At 51.4% G+C, this 19,109-nt stretch overlaps 1 protein-coding gene across 3 annotated transcripts in view; it reads right to left on the minus strand.

Annotated features, from left to right (window-relative positions):
* The window catches only part of ZCCHC24 (zinc finger CCHC-type containing 24), a 78,409-nt gene that overhangs the window by 52,228 nt on the left and 7,072 nt on the right, over positions 1-19,109 (minus strand). For all 3 annotated transcript variants that reach the window (XM_035022803.1, XM_035022793.1, XM_035022813.1), the window contains exon 2: positions 13,826-14,026. In XM_035022803.1, the coding sequence (XP_034878694.1) occupies positions 13,826-14,026 (201 nt within the window). The remainder of the gene's footprint in view (positions 1-13,825; positions 14,027-19,109) is intronic.

Consider the following 19,109-nt stretch of genomic DNA (forward strand, 5'->3'; position numbering starts at 1 on the left):
TCATTTCCCCTGGCTCCCCACCCCACTCCATGGGCATTCCTTCCCGGCCCCTGCTGTCCAATTTCTCTGCAGCCCAATCTTCGACATGGTGGGGAGAGAGCCCAGCCCTTAAAGGCAGGCCAGGTCAGTGGTGCCCAGTCCCCGAACCCAGAGGCCAGGCCACCTCCTTCCCCAGACAAAACCACGGGGTGCAGGAGGACCCAGAGCAGGCTCTGTCCCCGGGCACCACCCCAGACATGGTAGGAAGGGATGCTGCTGCCGTCACAAATGTATCTCCAGGGCCCAGGCACAGAAGAGGGCTGGTATCAGAAGCCCACATACCCTCTAGTCATTCAGGCAAACGTTCTGTGGGCGGCACTTGGCTGCTCGATGGGCAGTGGGGGCAAATGGCACAACTAGACAGCTTTCAAAACCCACCTGCCTGCCTCACCACCTCTGGAGCTCACACAGGTCCTGACGCGGGCTCCCCAGCTGACCCCATTTCAGAGGCTCAGGCAGTGTGAGGGCTCAAGGGCAGGACAGGCTAGGCCACAGGTGACCAGCTACTGAGACGCAGGCCTGGGATAAGAGCTGCCCCCAGAGCTCACGCGTGCCCCTCTGCCGGCCAAGCAGACACAGCCCCCGCCTGGGCCAGGCCCCCAGAAAGTAGGACAGAAGGTTGTGTGAGGATCAGCCCAGGGCTAGGCAGGGCTCAGCAAGACAGGGAAGCAGCAAAGCGGGAGGCATGGAGGGGCACAGGAGGATGCTCCACACGAGAGGGGACATGTGGGCTGGGCTGGGAGAAGATAGGAGAAACTGAGAGAGAATTACCGGCCAAGGGCATGGCACCAGCAAAGTCCCGGGGCATGGGAAGGCTCAAATCTCAAGTGGCAAACACACGGGCATTGCCTCCTGGAGCGGCGCTGGGGCCACATTCCAGGCCTGGAGCAGAGCAGAGCCCGCATCATGAGGGGCCTGGTCTGTCCTCTGGGCAATAGATGGAGAGACAATACAGGTGAGAAGCCACTGAAGACCTGGGTTGGGGTGCTGGTTATGAAAACTGGGGTTCAGAGAGGAGAGCCTGTGGGTCTAGGATGGCTGGGAAAGGTGCCTGAGGGAGGGGGATTCCTCTGGGCTCTGAAAGGGGGTAGGAGGGAAGAGATGAGGGAAGGGCCCTGCAGGGTGGCGGCGACGGCATGAGCCAAGGCAGCGGCTGAGAGTCCCAGGTGTGCGCGCGTAGGCGCAGGTGCGGCGTGCACCTGTGTGTGTGGTTAAGCGGCCTGGCGGGGTGGGGCAGGGAAAAGGAAAGAGGAAGGTTCAGTGCCCGTTGCGTCCCAGGCTGCTTCTCATCTACCTCATGAAGCCAGACTCTTCACAAATGAGGGCCGATGAGGCTCGGGAGGCCCCACAGTGTACTGTGTAGGACTAGCAAGGGCTGCCGTTTACCAACCGCCATGCGATGCCAAGCTCTGTATCATCTGCTTTGCCCACACATTTCCCACAAACACCCTGCAAGGTACGTGAGCCCATTTTACAGATACCCGGGTACACTGTACGACAAGCACAAGGACACGCAGCTGGGAAAGGGCAGAAGAGCCGACTGAGCCCAGCTCTGTGAGAGTCCACCGCCTTGCACTCTCCCGTCCTCAGTGAGGTTGAGGGGGCCAAGGGATGACCCCGTCAGAACCTTCCATGGTTCTGAGCTACTCTAAGAGGAAAAAACTATGTGAGAGGGGCAGGCCAAGAGCCTGGCACACAAGAGGCCACGGGCAGGTAAGGAATTAATGAGTGAGTGAATGGGATCCTTCAGTGTTCAGAGGAAAGCAGTCCCTTTGGCCTTGGAGAACAGGAGAAACCAGAGAAGGCTGCCTGGAGGAAGTGACACTGGGGAGTTGTTCAGTCCAAGGATGCAACTGCTTGGCTCCAACCCTCCAACCACTAAGCCCTGCAGGTGGTTCAAGGACCAGGGATGGGTCCTGGCTCCCCGTTCTGCCAACATCCCTGTCCCTCGAGGCCCAGCGGCAGGGGATTGAGAAGGTAAGGCCAACTGACACGGCAAGATTGCTGCGGGCTCTGAGACACCATCTGTGGTCCATTTAAAAGGAGAACTGGCAGCTGAGGATGTGAAACTGGCCCTCTCGGACTCTTTCCTGCCAGGCCCGGGACAGCAGGAAGGATGTACAAGTGGCTACCCAGGGAGCCCCCACACCCTGCACCCCGCCTCTCAGTCCCTCCCCCCGCCCCCCACCCCCGCAGCTGCTCCCACTTGTCTGTGCCGGGGCCAGCACTTGGCTGGGCCAGAGGGGAGCTGACAGCCCACAGGAGGCACTGGGCATCTTCCAGCCATGCCCCAGCGCTCTCCTCCTAGAGCACCCACTTGGGCAAAATGGAGCCTCCAGGACCCAGTCCCTACCTTCCTGTCCTTCAACAAACCTGGGTGACCCAAAGTCCTAAGAGGCTGCCCCTATCCCAAGGCTCCTGACGATCCCTCAGCCCCTTTCTGGCCCGTCCCAGAAGCAGCCCCCTGTGTGGGACCAGGATGGGATGGGAGGACTGGGCCCCTCTGATAAGCCCACAGCCCTAAAGCACTTTCTCAGACCTCTGGAATGTCCTAAAACAGTCTGAAATAGCCGAGCATAACAGTAGGGATGGTCATTAACACAATCACAACAGCTAACACTTGGCGTGTGTATGAGGTGCCAGGCTCTCTGTTAAGCACTACAGATGAGAGAATTCATTTATCCTCACAACACCCCACGATCTTCATCTTACAGAGGAGGAAACTGAGGCCCAGGGACATTCCATTAATTTTCCCAAAGACACGCAGCTAGTCCATTCCAGCACTGGGGGTCGAACCCAGGACGGCTGGCGTCAGAGTCTGTGTTCAGAACTACCCCACCACAGGGACGGGGTCTCAGAAGAGGCTGCCACACTGGCTCTGGGGTCCTTCTCCGGCGTCAGCACCTATGCCGACCAGGAGGCCCTCCACAGTCCCCCGCCAACACCCATCCCGGCTAACATTCCCCGAACACTTGACACATTCCAGGTCCTGTGCCAAGCAGCAGGACGTCACAGCCCAAGCCCCTCGGCCGGGCGGCCAGCCCCAAGGTCCGGAGGAACCCCTGCAAAACTACTCCGTATACACGCAAGCCACCAGCCCCGGGCCAGCCCTTCCTTGCTGGAGTCACATAATGATGCTGTTTGTCTTCCCTCCTTCCCTCCCTCCCTTCCTTCCTTCTTCTCCCCTCCTCCTTCCTTCCTCACTCTATGGATCCTTCATAACATGTAGTCCTGGCCCCATGCTGCGAGAAAACCTCAGTTTCCCCACCAGCATACTGATGGCTCTGAACTAATCAAGGATCCTGAGCCCAAGGTTCTGCAGGGAAAATCCTGTGTACCCTCAGTCCCTCTCTGCCTGTCCCCTTCCCAGGCTCCAGCCCCTCTGGCCCCGGAGGACACCTGGGCCTGCAGTGAGGGCAGGGCTGGAAGGGGGCGGGGGGGGCTGGAAATCCCAGGTAGGCATCAGACATGGGTTGGAGGTCACAGCTCTCCCTGCCTCCTTCAGAGCCCCCCAGGGACCCCAGCCTGCTCTGGCCTGGGGAGCAGTCCAAGGGCTGGGGTCCAGGGGCTGCAGAGGTCAGAGTGGGGGAGAAGGAGGCCTGGGCTAGCCTTTGCTCTTCCCTCACCTCTTGTTCCTCGCCTGAGCAAGACCCTGAAACTATTTACATACCGCCTCTAAGGTTTCAGCTGTTCTAGGATCGATTCTCTCCCTGCTCTATTTTTCTTCTTCTTTTGCAATCTCCAAGTAACCCGAGCCGCCAGATGGGTGGGGGCGATGATTGTTTTCTGTCTGACATCTGGATTTCATTAGCAGCCCTGGGCATGCTGACTCAGGAACGGCAGCTCCCCTGGGCTCAGGCCCTCCCCGGACCCCTCACAGGGCCCAGTCCTTCCCTAGACACAGGAGGTACAGGAGATGACACCCCACAGACCTCCCTCAAAGATATAAGCAGCCCCCTCCCCACCACCACCAAGAACGTCCTGGGAGCGAGAGAGCCTGAGAGCTTGGAGGATTTCTGCTCCCAGCTCAGTGCCTGATGGGAGGCTGCCAGGCTGAGTGTGGCTGGGCCTGACCGCCAGGAAGGGTGGACAGAGGGCTTAGGGCAAGGACACCGGGTCCTGGATGTCCTGCCCTCATCCACACCCCTGCCTCCTCCATCCAGAGATGTGAGTGAGCCATCAGGGCCGGGAGTCCTGCATGGACCCCAAATCGCAGATACATTTTGGAGATGAGGAAAGGTGGCCCAGAGTGGTCACCACGCCCCAGAGATGGTACCTTCTTACAGTGTCTGGAATTTGTCCCCTCACCTCCAACCTTTGCTCACCCTTCCTTGCCCAACATCTGGTCTTATCATCCGTCCACGTTACTGGACTGGTTTTGTTTGCAGTCTTGCCTCCTCCAGCCCGGCCTCCAACTGCCACCAGTGTGAGCTTTCAAAATGCCAATCAGAGCATGTCACCCAAACCCTTGGGTGGCTGTCCCCTGCCCTCCAGATAAAGTCCAAGTTTGTGCAGCTTGGCACACAGGCCCTTCACCACCTGCTGTGGCCACACCTCCCTCTCCTCCCCTCAGGCACCCAGCGCGCCAGCCACAGCCAAGGGCTCGCGCTTCCCAGAAAGCACAGCCTCGTTATTTACACGCTTGCTTGGAAGCCTTCCCCACCCCAGTTCTAGACTCCTCCTCTTGGAGGCTTCACATGAAGCCACAGGCCGAGCCGGTCCTGCGCCACAAACCTCAACCAGAGCCCTGGTCATCCGGAACAGCCCGCAGTGTTTCTGTCTATCCCACTGAGGACAGGGATGGAGCCTTATCGAGCACGGGCCTGGCACACAGTAGGAGCTCAGAGATGGCTGGGCAACTGTAGCGTGTCTGGGCCCAGCTCTGTCCTGGGCAGATTATACATCCTGGGCACAGAGGTGGCACCGAGCCAAGCCCCCACCACAAACACCCATACCCATGCAGGTTCCAGCGGGCTCAGAGCAAAATGCTACCACTTGGGTCTTCAAAGCCTGCCACGCTGGGGCGCAGAAACCAACATGAAATGCGCAGGTGAGCCTGCAGGTGGGCCCCGCAGACAGCAACCATGCCTCTCTCAGAGCCAGCTGGGATTTCTGCTGCCACCAGAGCTGGCAGCCCCAACCCACCCTGGCCTTCCTGACTGAACTGGGGGCCGCAGACACCCTGGGGCTGGGCCAGTACTGCAATCTTCCAGACATAACAACTTGGCCAGACTAGGTCTGTTATGGTCTCTACTCACATCGTCCTTGCCGCTCTTCATTTCCAGTAACCCATCTTTGTAAAGAACCCTGACTAACAAAAATAAATAAATAAAGAACCCCAACTTTCTGAAAACTAATGATACTCTACATGTGAACTAAAATCTAAAAAAATTAAAAATAAATTAAAAAAATAAAGAAACCTGACTTTCTAAGATTGACAGTGGAGATCAGGCTGGATGCTAAGGCAGATCATAGACCCTAATTTAAAAAACATGGGCTCTGGGGGCACCTGGGTGGCTAAGTCAGTGGAGCATCTGACTCTTGATTTCAGCTCAGGTCTTAGTCTCAGGGTCGTGAGATCGAGCCCCAAGTCGGGCTCCATGCTCAGCGGGGAGTCTGCTAGAGATTCTCTCTCCCTCTCCCTTTGCCCCTTCCCACCCCCTCTCCCTCTTAAAAAATAAATAAAAAATAAAAAGTGTGGGTTCTGGAATGAGGAAGGCCTACATTCCAATTCTATCTTTGCTGTTTTCTAGCTACATGACCTTAGGTAAGACACTTAACTTCTCTGGGCCTCAGTTTTATCATCTGGCAATTGACCTGATAGAGCTTTTGAGAGAATTAAATGAGTTAATGCATATTTCACACCTAGCTTAGTGGTCAACTCAGCACGTACAGACTAGCATCACTGTTGTTAATATTATTATTGCCCTGGAACTCAACGCCTGGCACAGGGTGGAGATAGCTGCAGGCACAGGGTTTTCAAGAACCGAATGGTAGACATTCTTGACTCCTGGACATTTTAGGGTCAGTACTGACACTGGCTGGAGATGGACCTTGGCCCAGGCACAGCCTCACCCCCCAAAAAGGGGCTGCCCTTCAGCATCATTGGTAATTGGTTTCCAGCACCTTCTGCATCTGTTTCAGGGGGCTCCCAGTCTTCCTGTAAAGTGCCCAATCCCCCTCACACTGCCCCCTGGGACCTATGAGAAGCCCATCAGTCCAATGGCTGAACTCTGGACACCTCTCTCCACCCTTAGGATTGGAAAAGAATCATTTAACAGAGTACCGGGCTCCTGTACACTCTGTAGTATGTCCTGGGCACAGAGGTGGCACTGAACCAAGCCCCCACCACAAATATCCATATGCATGCAGGTTCCAGTGGGCTCAGAGCAAAATGCTACCACTCAGGTCTTCACAGCCTGCCACGCTGGGGTGCAGAAGCCAACATGAAATGTGCCAGTAAGCCTGCAGGTGGGCCCCGCAGACAGCAACCATGCCTCTCTCAGAGCCAGCTGGGATTTCTGCTGCCACCAGAGCTGGCAGCCCCAACCCACCCTGGCCTTCTTGACTGCACTGGGGGCCACAGAGTATCTCCTGGTTCCTGTATGCCACCACCCAGGCTGTCGGCAGTGAATGCCTAGGATTCCACACATTCTACCCCCAGTTAGACCATTTAAGATTTTAAAAGCACTGAAACCACTCAAAAATCATCCCACAAAAGGGGAGAAGAGAAAGGATCAGAAAAAATATTTGAAGAAATAATGGCTGAAAAGTTCCCAAATCCAATGAAAAACCTTAATCAACAAGGAGCTCAACAGAGTCCAAGTAGGATAAACACAAAGAGATTCACAAATAGACACATTGTAGTAAAACTGCTGAAGCTAAAACAAGGAGAAAATGTTGAAAGCATCAAGAGAAAAATGACACATCATTTACAATGGAATTCCAACAATATTAACAACTGCTTCTCATCAGACATGGAGGCCAGAGGGCAGTGGGGTAACAGTCAGTGTGCTCAAAGCAGGGAGAAAAAACTGTCAGCCAAGAATTCTATACCCTGCAAAGTTATCTTTAAGAAATGAAAGTGAGATAAAGACACTCCCAGATAAACAAAAGCACGGATTTCATTGCTGGCACACCAACCTTTCAAGAAATACTAAAGGAAGTTCTTCAGGCTGAAAGCAAGTGACCCCAGACATAATGCAAATACACATGAAGAAACAGGAGCTCTGATAAGGTGGTTATGTGATTATAAAACACAGCACAAATGAATTTTTCTTTTCCTTTCTTCTCTTAGTTGATTTAAAAAGCAAATGTATAAAAAAATGTATATTACTGCACTATCTGTCCTATAACATTTGGAAATGTAAGATATTTGCCAATGGTAGCACAAAGGAGTCAGGTAGAAGCAAATCTGTCTTGGGCTAAGGATATGACTCCAGGTGGTAACTTGAGTCCACAGGAACAAATGAAGAGACCTAGAAGCTGGAAATAAAAGAGCTAAAATGCCAAAAGCTATGGACATATAACTGCTCTCTTTTCTTCTTCTAGCTTCTCTAAGACACATAAAATTACATGAAGTAACGATTATAACAAGTATTGTTGAATTTGCAACATACAAAGATGTAATACGTATAACAATAATGCCGCAAAAATCAGGAAAAGAGAATAGAGCTATAAAGGAGTCATATTTCTAGATCTCACTGGAATTAAGTTAGTATAAGTCTGAAGCAGATTTTATATGTTACGGTATGTAAAATAAGCCCCAGGACAGCTACTAAAGAAATAGCTTTAAAAAGTGAAAAAAAATCATTGAAGAAATCAAAATGTCACGTTAGAAAAGTATCACTTAATGCAAAAGAAAGTAGTACAGAAGGAACAGAGGAAACAAAAAAGACATGAGTAATTCAGAAAACAAAAAGTAAAACAGCAGACCTAAATCCAACTGTATCAATAATCTCATATATCAAAAGAGCATTAATATAGCATTATCGATAATATGAATGGATCAAACAATCCAAGCAAAAGGTAGGGATTGCCAAAGTGAGTAAAAAGTGAACCAAGATCCAACTACATGCTGTCTACAGGAGACACAATTTAGATCTAAAGATAGGAAAGTAAAAATGAACAAAGATCTATCATGTACATAAGGAAGCTGGCTATATTAGTATCAGAAAATAGACTTTAAAACAAAAATGTTACTAGAGATAAACAGGGACACTCTAGGACCATAAAAGGATCAGTTCATCAGAAAATACAACAGTTATAAACATAGGTATAGCTAACAAAGGAACACCAAAATACATGCAGCAAAAACTGGCAGAATTGAAGAAAAAAGGGGCACCTGGGTGGCTCAGTCATTAAGCGTCTATCTTCGGCTCAGGTCATGATCCCAGGGTCCTGAGATCGAGCCCCACATCGGGCTCCCTGCTCTGCGGGAAGCCTGCTTCTCCCTCTACCAGTCTCCCTGCTTGTGTTCCCTCTCTCGTTATGTCTCTCTCTGTCAAATAAATAAAATAAAATCTTTAAAAAAATTTATAAAAAAAAGAATTGAAGAAAAAAATAGTTAATTGAACAATAATAGAGATTTCAACACTCCTACACTTACAATAATGGTTACAAGAATGAGGCAGAACATCAGCAAGGGGACAGAAGACACCAACAACACTGTAAACCAACTAGACCTAACAGACACCTACAGAACACTACAACCACCAACAGCAGAATTAATTCTTCTCAAGTGCCCACGAACCATTCTCAAGGATAGCCCAAATGCTATGAAACAAACCACAACAAATTTAGAAGCACCAAAATAATACAAAGTATGTTCTCTGACCACAGTGGAATAAAAGGAGAATCATTTTTAAAACACATTTGGGAAACTCACAAATATGTGGATATTAAACAACACACTTCTAAATAACCAGTGGGTCACAGAAGAAGTCACAAGGGAAATCAGAAAATACTCTGTGATGAACGAAAAGGAAGATACAACACACAGAATTATGGGATGCAGCTCAGAGGAAAATTTATACCTGTGAATATCTACATTAAAAATAGAAGAAAAATGTAAAATCAGTAACCTAATCTTTCCATCTCAAGAAATTGGACAAAGAAGAGCAAACTAAACCTAAAACAATCTGAAGGAAGGAAATAATAAAGATTAGAATGAAGAATTGAAAGCAAAGACTCAGAGCTTTCTGCACACCCATGTTCATAGCAGCATTATTCACAATAGCCAAAAGGTGGAAGCAATCCAGTTGTCCATTGATGGATAATTAGATAAACAAAATGTGGTCTACACACATGCACGTACACACGCACACACACACAGGAATATTATTTGGTCTTAAAAAAGAAAGGAACTTTTGAAACTTGCGTAAATGAACCTTAAGGACATTATGCTAAGTGAAATAAGCCAATCACAAAACGACAAATACTGTGCGATTCCACTTATATGAGGTCCCTAGAGTAGTTAAATTCATAGCAACAGAAAGTAGAATGGTAGTTGCCAGGGGTTGGGGGAGAGAAAGAGATGGGGTTATTGTTTAATGGGCACAGAGTTTCACACAAAAAAAGAGAGTTCCATGGATGGATGGTGATGATGGTTGCCCTACAATGTGAATGTACAGTTGACCCTTAAACCACGTGGGGTTTGAGGTGCCAACCCCCAGAGCAGTCAAAAATCTGTGTATAACTCATGACTCCCCCCAAACTTAACTACTAATAGCTTTACTAGTAACAGAAATAGTCAAGTAACCCATATTTTGCGTGTTACATGTATTCTATACTGTATGTAATAAAGTTTGCTAGAGAAAGGAAAATGTTATTTAAAAAATCATAGAGAACATAGTTACTGTACTGTATTGTATTTACTGAAAAAATCTATGTATACATTCAAACCGAAATGATTCAAGGGTCAACTGTCCTTAATACCACTGAATTGTATATGTAAGAATAATTAAGATGGTAAATTTTATGTTGTATATATTTTACCACAATATTTTAAAAGATTTGAGTGAAAAATAATGTAATAGAGAACAGAAAAACAGTACAGGAAGTCAAATAAACCAAAATTTGTTTCTTTGAAAAGTTCAGCAAAACTGACAAATCTTTAGCTAGATTGACCAAGGAAAAAAAGAGAGAAGACTCAAATTAGGAGAATCAGAAAAAGAGGGGGACATTATAACCAACCTTACAGAAATGAAAATGATTGTAAGAGAATACCACAAACAATTATATTCCAATAAATTTGATAACTTAGATGAAACAGACAAATTCTACAAAATACACAAACTACAGAAACTGACTCAAGAAGAAATAGAAAATCTGAATAGATCTATAACACAAAGAGATTGAATTCATAATTTTACAAATCCACCCAAAAAAGAAAACCCAAGCACAGATGGCTCCACGAGTGAATTCTACCAAACATTTAAAGAATTATTTTTTTTAAAGTTTTATTTATTTATTTGAGAGAGAAAGAGATAGCATGAGGGGGACAGAGGGAGAAGCGGACTCCGTGCTAAGCAAGGAGCTCAGTGTGGGTCTCAATCCCAGGCAGACGCTCAACTGACTGAGCTACCCAGGTGCCCCTAAAGAAGAAGTAATATTAATTCTTCACAAACTCTTCCAGAAAATAGAACAGGATAGAACACTTCCCAAATCATGGAACTGATAATTACTACTTGAAAGCAATATACTAAGTGAAAAAATCCAGTGGCAAAAGACTGCATATTATATGATTCTATCTTTATGAAATGTCCAGAATAGGCAAATCTATAGAGATAGAAAGTAGAATATGAGTTACTAGGAGTTGGGGAACCAGGGGGGGTAGTGATAGCTAAAGAGTATGAGGTTCCTCTTTGAGGTGATAAAAATGTTCTACAATTGGGGACGCTTGGCTGGTTCAGTCGGTGGAGCATGCAACTCTTAATCTCAGGGTCGTGAGTTCAAGCCCCATACTGGGTGTAGAGATTACTGAAATAAATAAAATCTTTTAAAACAGTGTTTTATAATTGATTGTGGTAATGGTTGAGCAGCTCTGTGAATATACTAAAAAATCATTGACTTGTACATTTTAAATGGGTCAGTTATATGGTATGTGAATTATATCTCACTAAAGGTCTTACCAAAACAAGCATTCCCACTCCACTTTTAAATATTATATATGCTGAGCTCATAATATTTCATTTGAAACAGAGGTTTCCATGGCTTATAAAAGCCTTGTCTGCCCATTCCTTCATTCCGGAAGACTTATACTGAGTACCTGCTGTGTGTGGTATCTTGGACCAGCATGGGGGTACAGAGATGAATCTAGCCCAGCACCTGCCCCTGGAGCTTGTGGTCAGCTGAGGGGTGGGGAACATCTAATTATATTCCAGCCTGCCAGAATACCTTCTACCTTGCCAAACAGGCACACTCTCCATTGTTACCCAAGGGATAACAATGCTAGCCAACATTTATTAAGTGCTTACCAGACACTGTGCTAAGCACTTTCCATGCATTCCTTCTTTGAATCCTCACAACATTGCTATGTGTTAGTGTTCTCATCAGCTTTGCTTTACAGATGATGAAACTCTTGTGAAAGGTGGAGGAGGTCCTTGGGCCTGCAGGAGTCTCTGATAGAATCAGGTTTGAGGTGGAGCTGGAAGAGGGCCTCTACCAGCTCAAGAGGGAAACTGAGGCCCCAGGCCATGAGCATCTCAGCCTGGACTGGTATAGGATGCTCAAGAAAGTAAAGAGCATGGAGGTCCCAAGACTGGGGTTCTCATAGACGTTCTGCCCTCTCCCCAGCACTTCAGCTCTCTGAGACTATTTCTTCACCTATAAAATGGGGCCGGTACTTCTTCTGCAGAGTGAAGACACTATGTAATCCATATAAAGGAATATAAAGGAAGAACCAGGGTTTGCACTGTGCTGGAAATCAAGAGACACTGAGGTCAGGGACCGCCTGCCCCCACATTTAGGAGAGGGCCCAGGCATGCACACACACTCACACACACACACACCTTCACCATCCCTCCACCTCTGCCTCATCATCCCTTGCCTTTGGATACTGGTCACCCTTCTTCCAACAACCTGCCAAGCCCACTCAGGCCGTCCTTTTCCTGGAAGCTTTCCCAGGCTGCCAGCTTAGAACAGGCACACCTCCTCAGAGCCCCAAGAGCCCCTGTTGGTACCTGAATGTCACCTGCTGGCTAGGGTTAAAATTCCGGCACCTCCACAGACTGGCTCAATGATTCTGTATGAGTGCTTGACTCACTCAAAGCATCATATAACAAGAGGCTAATGAGAGACTTGACACACCGGGTAATTGTGAGCACAGGCTGTAGGCAGGAGATGATGAGGGAAGTTTCCAAGGTATAGTAAGTGAGAGTCCCCTCGCAGGGGCTCAGCTGGGGAAGGTACAAGGGGCTGCTGCCTGGGTGGGCCAGGGGCACATCCTTGAGGACCAACCAGATCCTTAGCTGCCTGTTTGCTCCTCATCCCATCCAGAGAACCCCTGGGGGGTAGGGGCCTTACCCTGCGCTGAGATCTCCTCATGCCAAGGGCCCCTGGTTTACTGCATATACTGAGGGCAGACAGGGCCCACTAGAGTGTGGGGTCTGGAGGACAGCCATCAGTGGGCCAGCTCCCATACTCAGGGTCAGGGGCGGACTTCTCTTGACCAAGGGTGAGCGGAGGCTGAGCTCACTGGTATACACAAATCCCCAGGACTTTTACTAAAATGCAGTCATGGGTTGGGCCTAAGATTCTGCATTTCCAACAAGCTCCCAGGCAACACTAAAGGACCTAAAGCATGGCACAGCTATTTCTGAGAGGGGCAATGAGCAACAAGCACATCTTGGCCTCCCATTGGTCCGGAGGCACCCAGCCCCACCCAACCACACCCTGGGCTTCCACCATCTGGAGGGTAAGACTACACGGATTTTCTGAGTTTCCAGGATCCCGTTTCCATTACATATGTAAAATAAAAGTAAAAATACACATTATAAAAACATTAGAAAATATGAAAAAATAGTAAGAAAAAGAATCGCGGATCCATCTTGTACTGTATTTAAAACGACCTTGACCTCTCTCCCCAGGATGTCAGAGCCATGTCTGTCGGAGTCAGGGGTCATTCTCTGAGTGGGATCTGACCCCAGGAGCCCCACGCTGTCACAGTGAAGCACTGGGTGGGAGACAGGGGCTGCTCTCCACACTCTCGATCTCCTGGCCCCTTCCCACCCCAAGAGAGATGCCCAGCCTGTGGTGCCTGAGGCCTTCACCCAGACCTACCCTGGAGACACAAAGAGGGGGGTAAGGACCTCTCACCTCCCCCCTCACAGGCCGGAGACTGAGGAAGCACAACAGCAGAGGAGGGAGAAGTGGGGTCTGGGGGAGGGGGTACACATCTGGATTCCTGGCCCAGAGCCCGCATTCCTTCCCTGTGAGTGTGAGGAGATGGGGTCTCTCTCGGGAGAGCTGCGAGGAGGCTGCTGGCCCCCGTCCTGCCCCACTGTAACAGGACGCACCCTGGCAGGAAGACTGGTGGAGACGTGAAGGCCCGGAACCTCATTTGCGCGTCCCTCACCGCAGTTGCTCACTAGCCAGGGCAGGCCCAGGCTGGGGCTCTGTCCCGACCACACCAGCCAACCTGGCCTCAGAAATACCAGAGGGGAGAAAAAGGTGGAGACCAGAGGGCCACAGGGCCGCTTGTTTGTGGAAGGGGCCCTGGGGCGGGGAGTGTGTGGGGTGGGGGGCTGTTCGGCCTGTTCTACCCAGGGAAGCGGGGCCGCCTTACCTGGGGGCAGTCCTTGATGTAGTGTCCTTTGTTGAAGCAGAGGTGACACAGGTAGTTGGGGGGGGGCCTCTTGCTGGGCTTGCGGGTCTCAGAGGTGAGGGTCAGGTCCGAGAAGTGCTCAGTGAGGGAGCTGAGGCCATCGGCGATGTTGTTGAGGGAGCCGTAGGGCGAGGCGCTCTTGTACATGCTGCTGCTCGGCGCCTGTGGGGGGACAGAAGCTGTGAGGGCTGCCCAGGCCTGGGCACACTCGTTTGCAGCCGTGGCCTCGGGGCAATATCCATGGGCACGCGCACGCACATGCACACCCGTGAATTCACACGGACTCCCGAGCTGCCCGGGGGCTCCGGCCTCCTGGAGCCTGAGTTCATATTCTAACCGTAGCTGTCCGTCTGCGGGCAAGCCAGTGAACCGCCCCCTCTGGAAAACAGAAGTAATGATGGCCACCTCCTAGGGTGCCTATGAGGCTAAAGTGAGGTCACTTTATCTCCCACCTGGCACTTAGGAACCACTCAGTAAGCAGTGAGGAGGAGGAGGAGGAGGAGGAGGAGGAGGAGGATTATTAGTTCTTTACACACCGCCAGGAGGTAAGAAGGCGTCGTAGAAAGCAACCTGTTAGATCTGGGGCTCTGCCTTTTACCAGTGCTTTAAACAAGTCACTTATCTCTGAGCTGACTCCGTTTCCCCATCTTACAAGAGAGAGGAGCATCGGCTTGTAGGATTGTTTCCATTGTACAGAAGAGAAGAGTGAGGTTCAGCACTCTGCTGGGTCTCCTGTGGCACGAGGCCTGTGCAGACTGTGTCCGGGGAGCCCCGGGGCTGGCCCAGGCCTGCCCTCGGGGAGCCCGGGAGGGAGCGGCCCACCTCTCCCACCTCTCCCACCCACAGATGACAGGAACCAGATGTCTTGCCTGGCTTCAAAGCAGACGCGGCCCAGGCCCCCTCCTGGTGTATACAGCCTCTATTTATAGGAGTCACGGGCTCTGGGCAGCCAGGCACACTGGAATTTGGCAAAGGTGGGGCCTGTGGTGAAGCTGGCAGGGAACAGCCATGGTCCCCTCTTCCTGGGGAAAGGCCAAGGTTGTAAAGAGGCAGCTCCTGCAGGAGGGTCAATGACAAACCCGGGCACGGGTCCTGGGCATCCTCTGGTCCCAGCTCAGGTGCTCAAGGACTCCAGGAGGGAACCATAGACCTTGGGGAGCCTTGAGTCTAATGGGAAGACAGCCTTGTTCCTGGAAGTTCCCAGGCCGCTAGGGGAAGAGAGCCCCTGCGAGGAGGTGGCCTTAGGCTCCCTTACGAAGATGGGGCAGATGGAGGTTCAGAGTGGGCACAGTCCTGCCTGTGTCCCCTGAGTGTGGGCAGGGAGGGAGGGGAGCTGAGAGCAGGCCCCAGGAGATCAAGTACCCCTCCCCCAACCAGGACAGATGCCACCCCTCACACATGTACACCTCAGCCTCCCTATTTGTTCCATCTCTGGGGGCCTGGCATTCCCTCCTAGAGGACACAGCCCTCACCATCTGGGGACCACCACTCTTCTTGGCTCCCTGGACACTCTGCTATGTGGCCTGGGGCCAGTCCTTTCCCTCTCCAGGCCTCTTTTCCCACTCCTATAGGCTCAGACTGGAGCCTAGGATCTGGAAAAAAAAGACACAGATACCACATCCAAGGCATCCACGCCAAACACATAGTCAGTCAGCCTATGATGTCTGGGCACAAAACTCAAAGGCTCCTGATGACCATCTCCACTCTACCACTGCCCAGGGCTACCATGAAACCCAGGACCAGTGGAAAATACCACACAAACTTGCATTCAGTGTGAGGGCAATTCTCCAGCTCTCAGAGGAGCCAAGAGAGAGTGGTCCATCCTGACAGGAAGACGGTCTCCCATCCCTGGAGGTGTGCGAGCTGATTCCAGACAACCTTAAGGAGCGTGCGGAGGGGTCCAATGGCCATGGGATTCGATGATACCAGTCACATCTACTGAGCACTTACAATGTCCCAGGTACTGGAAACTGTACACTTACTAAGATAGCTGATGCTCACCACAACCCTATGAGTCACTGTCCCATTTTACAGATGAGGCAAGAATGTCCAAACTTGTATTGAACGCCTTGAGAAACTTTTAATAAATACAGTTTTCTAGGCCCCACTTCAGATCTACCTACCAAAGCAGTCAGTCACCTGGGACCGAGAGCCTAGAACCTACCGTTTTACTGTGGTAAGAAATACATTACATAAAATCGACCATTTTAATTATGTTTTTAAGCATACGGTTCCATGGCACCGGGTACATTCCCGTGACTGTGAGACCATCACCACCATCCATTTCCAGTACTTTTTCATCATCCCAAACTGAAACTCTCTCCCGCTGACACACTAACTCCCCGCTCCTCCCTCCCCCAGCCCAGATCTGCATGTTCAAGCTCCCCGGGGCAGTCTGTCCAGACCGCCTGGCCCTACCTGGCCTCAGGAGCACCTGGACTTTCCACCCACCCAGGTTTCTCCTGAGCTTGAGTGGAGGCCCCTCCTCACCCAAACTGGCCTGAGGGAGGACAGCATCACCACGGCCTCGCGGAGAAAAGTTCATCCAAACAAGAAACTCCAAGCTCCAAATGGTGTGACTCACCCTCATGGCTGGGAAATGCAATTTCACAAATAACAACCCTCTTCATTTCTCCCCCCCGTTCTTTCTTTTCTTTTTTTCTTTTTTCTTTCTTTTTTTTTTTTTTTCTGGATAAGATTTAAGCAAGTTCACAGGAATCGGGACTGTTTTGGCAGCAAACTGTCAAGAGGAAAGGGAAATCTGGTGGGTGCCAGAAAGTGCATTAATTACACCCTGAACAGCCTCTTCCCCCCTCTTGTGGCCACACTGCCCTGCCCACGGGTGACCCCTCGGGCGTCCCTGGGCAGCCAGAGGCCTCCGAGCAGCCTGTCCTCTCCCCAGCAGCTTCACACCTGCACCCCCCACCTCACGAGGGTCACAGCTTCTGTCCCATGAGCAGCTCCAGGTAGAGAAGCGCAGGTAGAGCTCTCCTCTTCACCGCCTCTCCCCCGTCCCTTGGGGGCTCTGGCCTGTCCCTTCTGGCGGCTCCAGCTCCCCAACTCAAGAGGACACCACGTTTGAGCAGGAAGGACAGAGCAGACAGCTGACCCAACCGCTCTCACGTTCCAGATGGAGAAACTGAGGCCCGGAGAGGCCCGGGGCACAGACCAGGGCACACAGCCAGGCCTGAGGGCCACGAGTCCTGCTTGCCGGCTGGCTAAAAGGGCGGGCGCGGCAGCAAGCTGTTTCCTCTCCGAAGCCCCAAGGAGCTCCAGCCATGGAGGTGAAAGGCGAGTTGCCTCTCAGCCCTCTCCACGGCCTGCAGGGACTGGACACGCCGTGTTCCCTCCTCTCCAGCTGCGGAGTCAGGCCCGGCCCCGGGCTTCCCATCTGTAAACTGCAACCCAGAACAGGGACGGAGGGCAACATGGATGATCCCGGCAGTCCTGCTTTCTCAGGGTCCAGACACCAGCTACTGAAAGACACCCCCAGAGCCCGACACGCAGAGGGCACTTGGTCCCCATGGGCACCACCTGCTCCGAGTCCTGCTGCCTATAGCTGGAGGGTGAGGCCCAGCGGGAGCGGCCCTTCATCAGGTAGCTCCTAACTCCCAAACAGCCACGCTGCTCCACCTGGTGTCCCACAGGGCACCTGCTTCCTTCCCTCTAGTTCTGAACTGGCTGTCCCCCCCACAGGAGGCCCTCTCTGTGTCCATCCAACTCCCTCCAGGACCTGGCCCTCGATCTGGTCAGAACTCTAGTGGTGAGGCCTTGAACCCACCCCTTCCTCTTACTCAGGCCTCAGATGTCCCTGCCTCCTCCAGGGGCCTCCTGGACCTCACGGCCTCCTGTCCAGCAGGGCTAGGCTGGATGGGGATCACCCCGTGACTCTGCTGACCCTTGACCGAAGGAGCTCTGAAGCCTCTCCATTTCCCCACAAGGCTGGACATATCGAAAGGCAAAGATTCTGCAACATTCCGTCACCCCCAGAGCCCAGACTGTTTCTGCCATTCCTCACACCTGCCACTGTCCTGGGTGCAGACCATCACAGGCAGAGAAGGGTCTGGGAACCCTACTTGAAAGACGAGGTGATGAATGCCCTAACACCTTAAAGATTTAAGTTGGGGGGTCTCCGAGTTGTCATGGACTAAGTCAAAGGCACTCTCACCCTAAAGATTAAGCTGCTCTGGGCACTGGTTAAGGGCAGCCCCACTACTGTGGTGGATGGAAGCTACTAGACCCAAATCACCAGCCTGAAGGAAGAGACCACCTCTCCTTCCTCCCCACTCCCAGCAGCTAGCGGTTAGTGTGGGATCCTCATACCATACCTGGGGGACAGAGCATTGGGCTCCTGCCCATTGCTGGAACTTCTCCAAGGCTCTGGCTTGGCTGTTGTGGAAAGTTAGAGGGGAAGATGCTGAAATCTATTCTGATCCTGCCTGTGTCATAGACTTGACTGGATCCTTTCACTTTCTTGGTTTTCTTATATCTGCAAGAACACTATTTGGATGGGCATTACTGGCCCCATTTTACAGAGCTGGAAACTGAGGCTCAGAGAGGCTGAGCAACTTGCCCAAGGTAAAAGAGCCAGCATGTGGCTAAGGGGAGATTCCCACCCAGATGAGCTGGCCTGTTATATTTCAGCTCCTACATGGCTTCCAAGGCTTGGCTTCTCCTACGGTAAGGAGAGCCAGAGGAAAACACAGGTGGGGACCACTCTCCCTGGGCCTGCGACTTCATGTTGCCAAGCCCCTCGGCCCTGGCAAGATGAGGCACCACCTTCTCTGCGCTCTGTGAGGGGTCTGGGCCCTCGGGCTGGGGGTTCTGCGGAGGGACCTGGGGTGTGGAGGCTGAGATTTCCAGGGCTGACTCAACCGGCCATGCTGTGCTTTCTCCTTTCCCCCCTCCCAGGACAGGAAGAGGGCGCAGCGGGAGGGGGGCAGACAGGAGTGAGGGCAAGTGCAGAGAAGCCTGCTCTGGAGAGAGGAAACCAGTGCAGAGAAGAGAGGAGAGACAGAAGCGCACCCGCAGAATAGGACACAGCAGTGGGCAAGGCTATGAGAAGGGGAGCGTCTGAGGACGTGTGGCCAGAGCAAAGGCTGAGTCCTGCCTCCTCCCCAGACCAGAGATAGCCCTGAAGTGGGGAGGAGGGACTCTCTGATCCTAGTCCCCAGCTCTTCTTTCATCAGCTGGACAACTGCTTTCTTATCCCAAAAAGTCACCCCACACGCCCTTCCAGACACAC

The sequence above is a fragment of the Mirounga leonina genome, unplaced genomic scaffold, assembly GCF_011800145.1.
Source record: "Mirounga leonina isolate KUSES-001 unplaced genomic scaffold, KU_Mleo_1.0 Mir_114, whole genome shotgun sequence".
Classification (NCBI taxonomy): Eukaryota; Metazoa; Chordata; class Mammalia; order Carnivora; family Phocidae; genus Mirounga; species Mirounga leonina.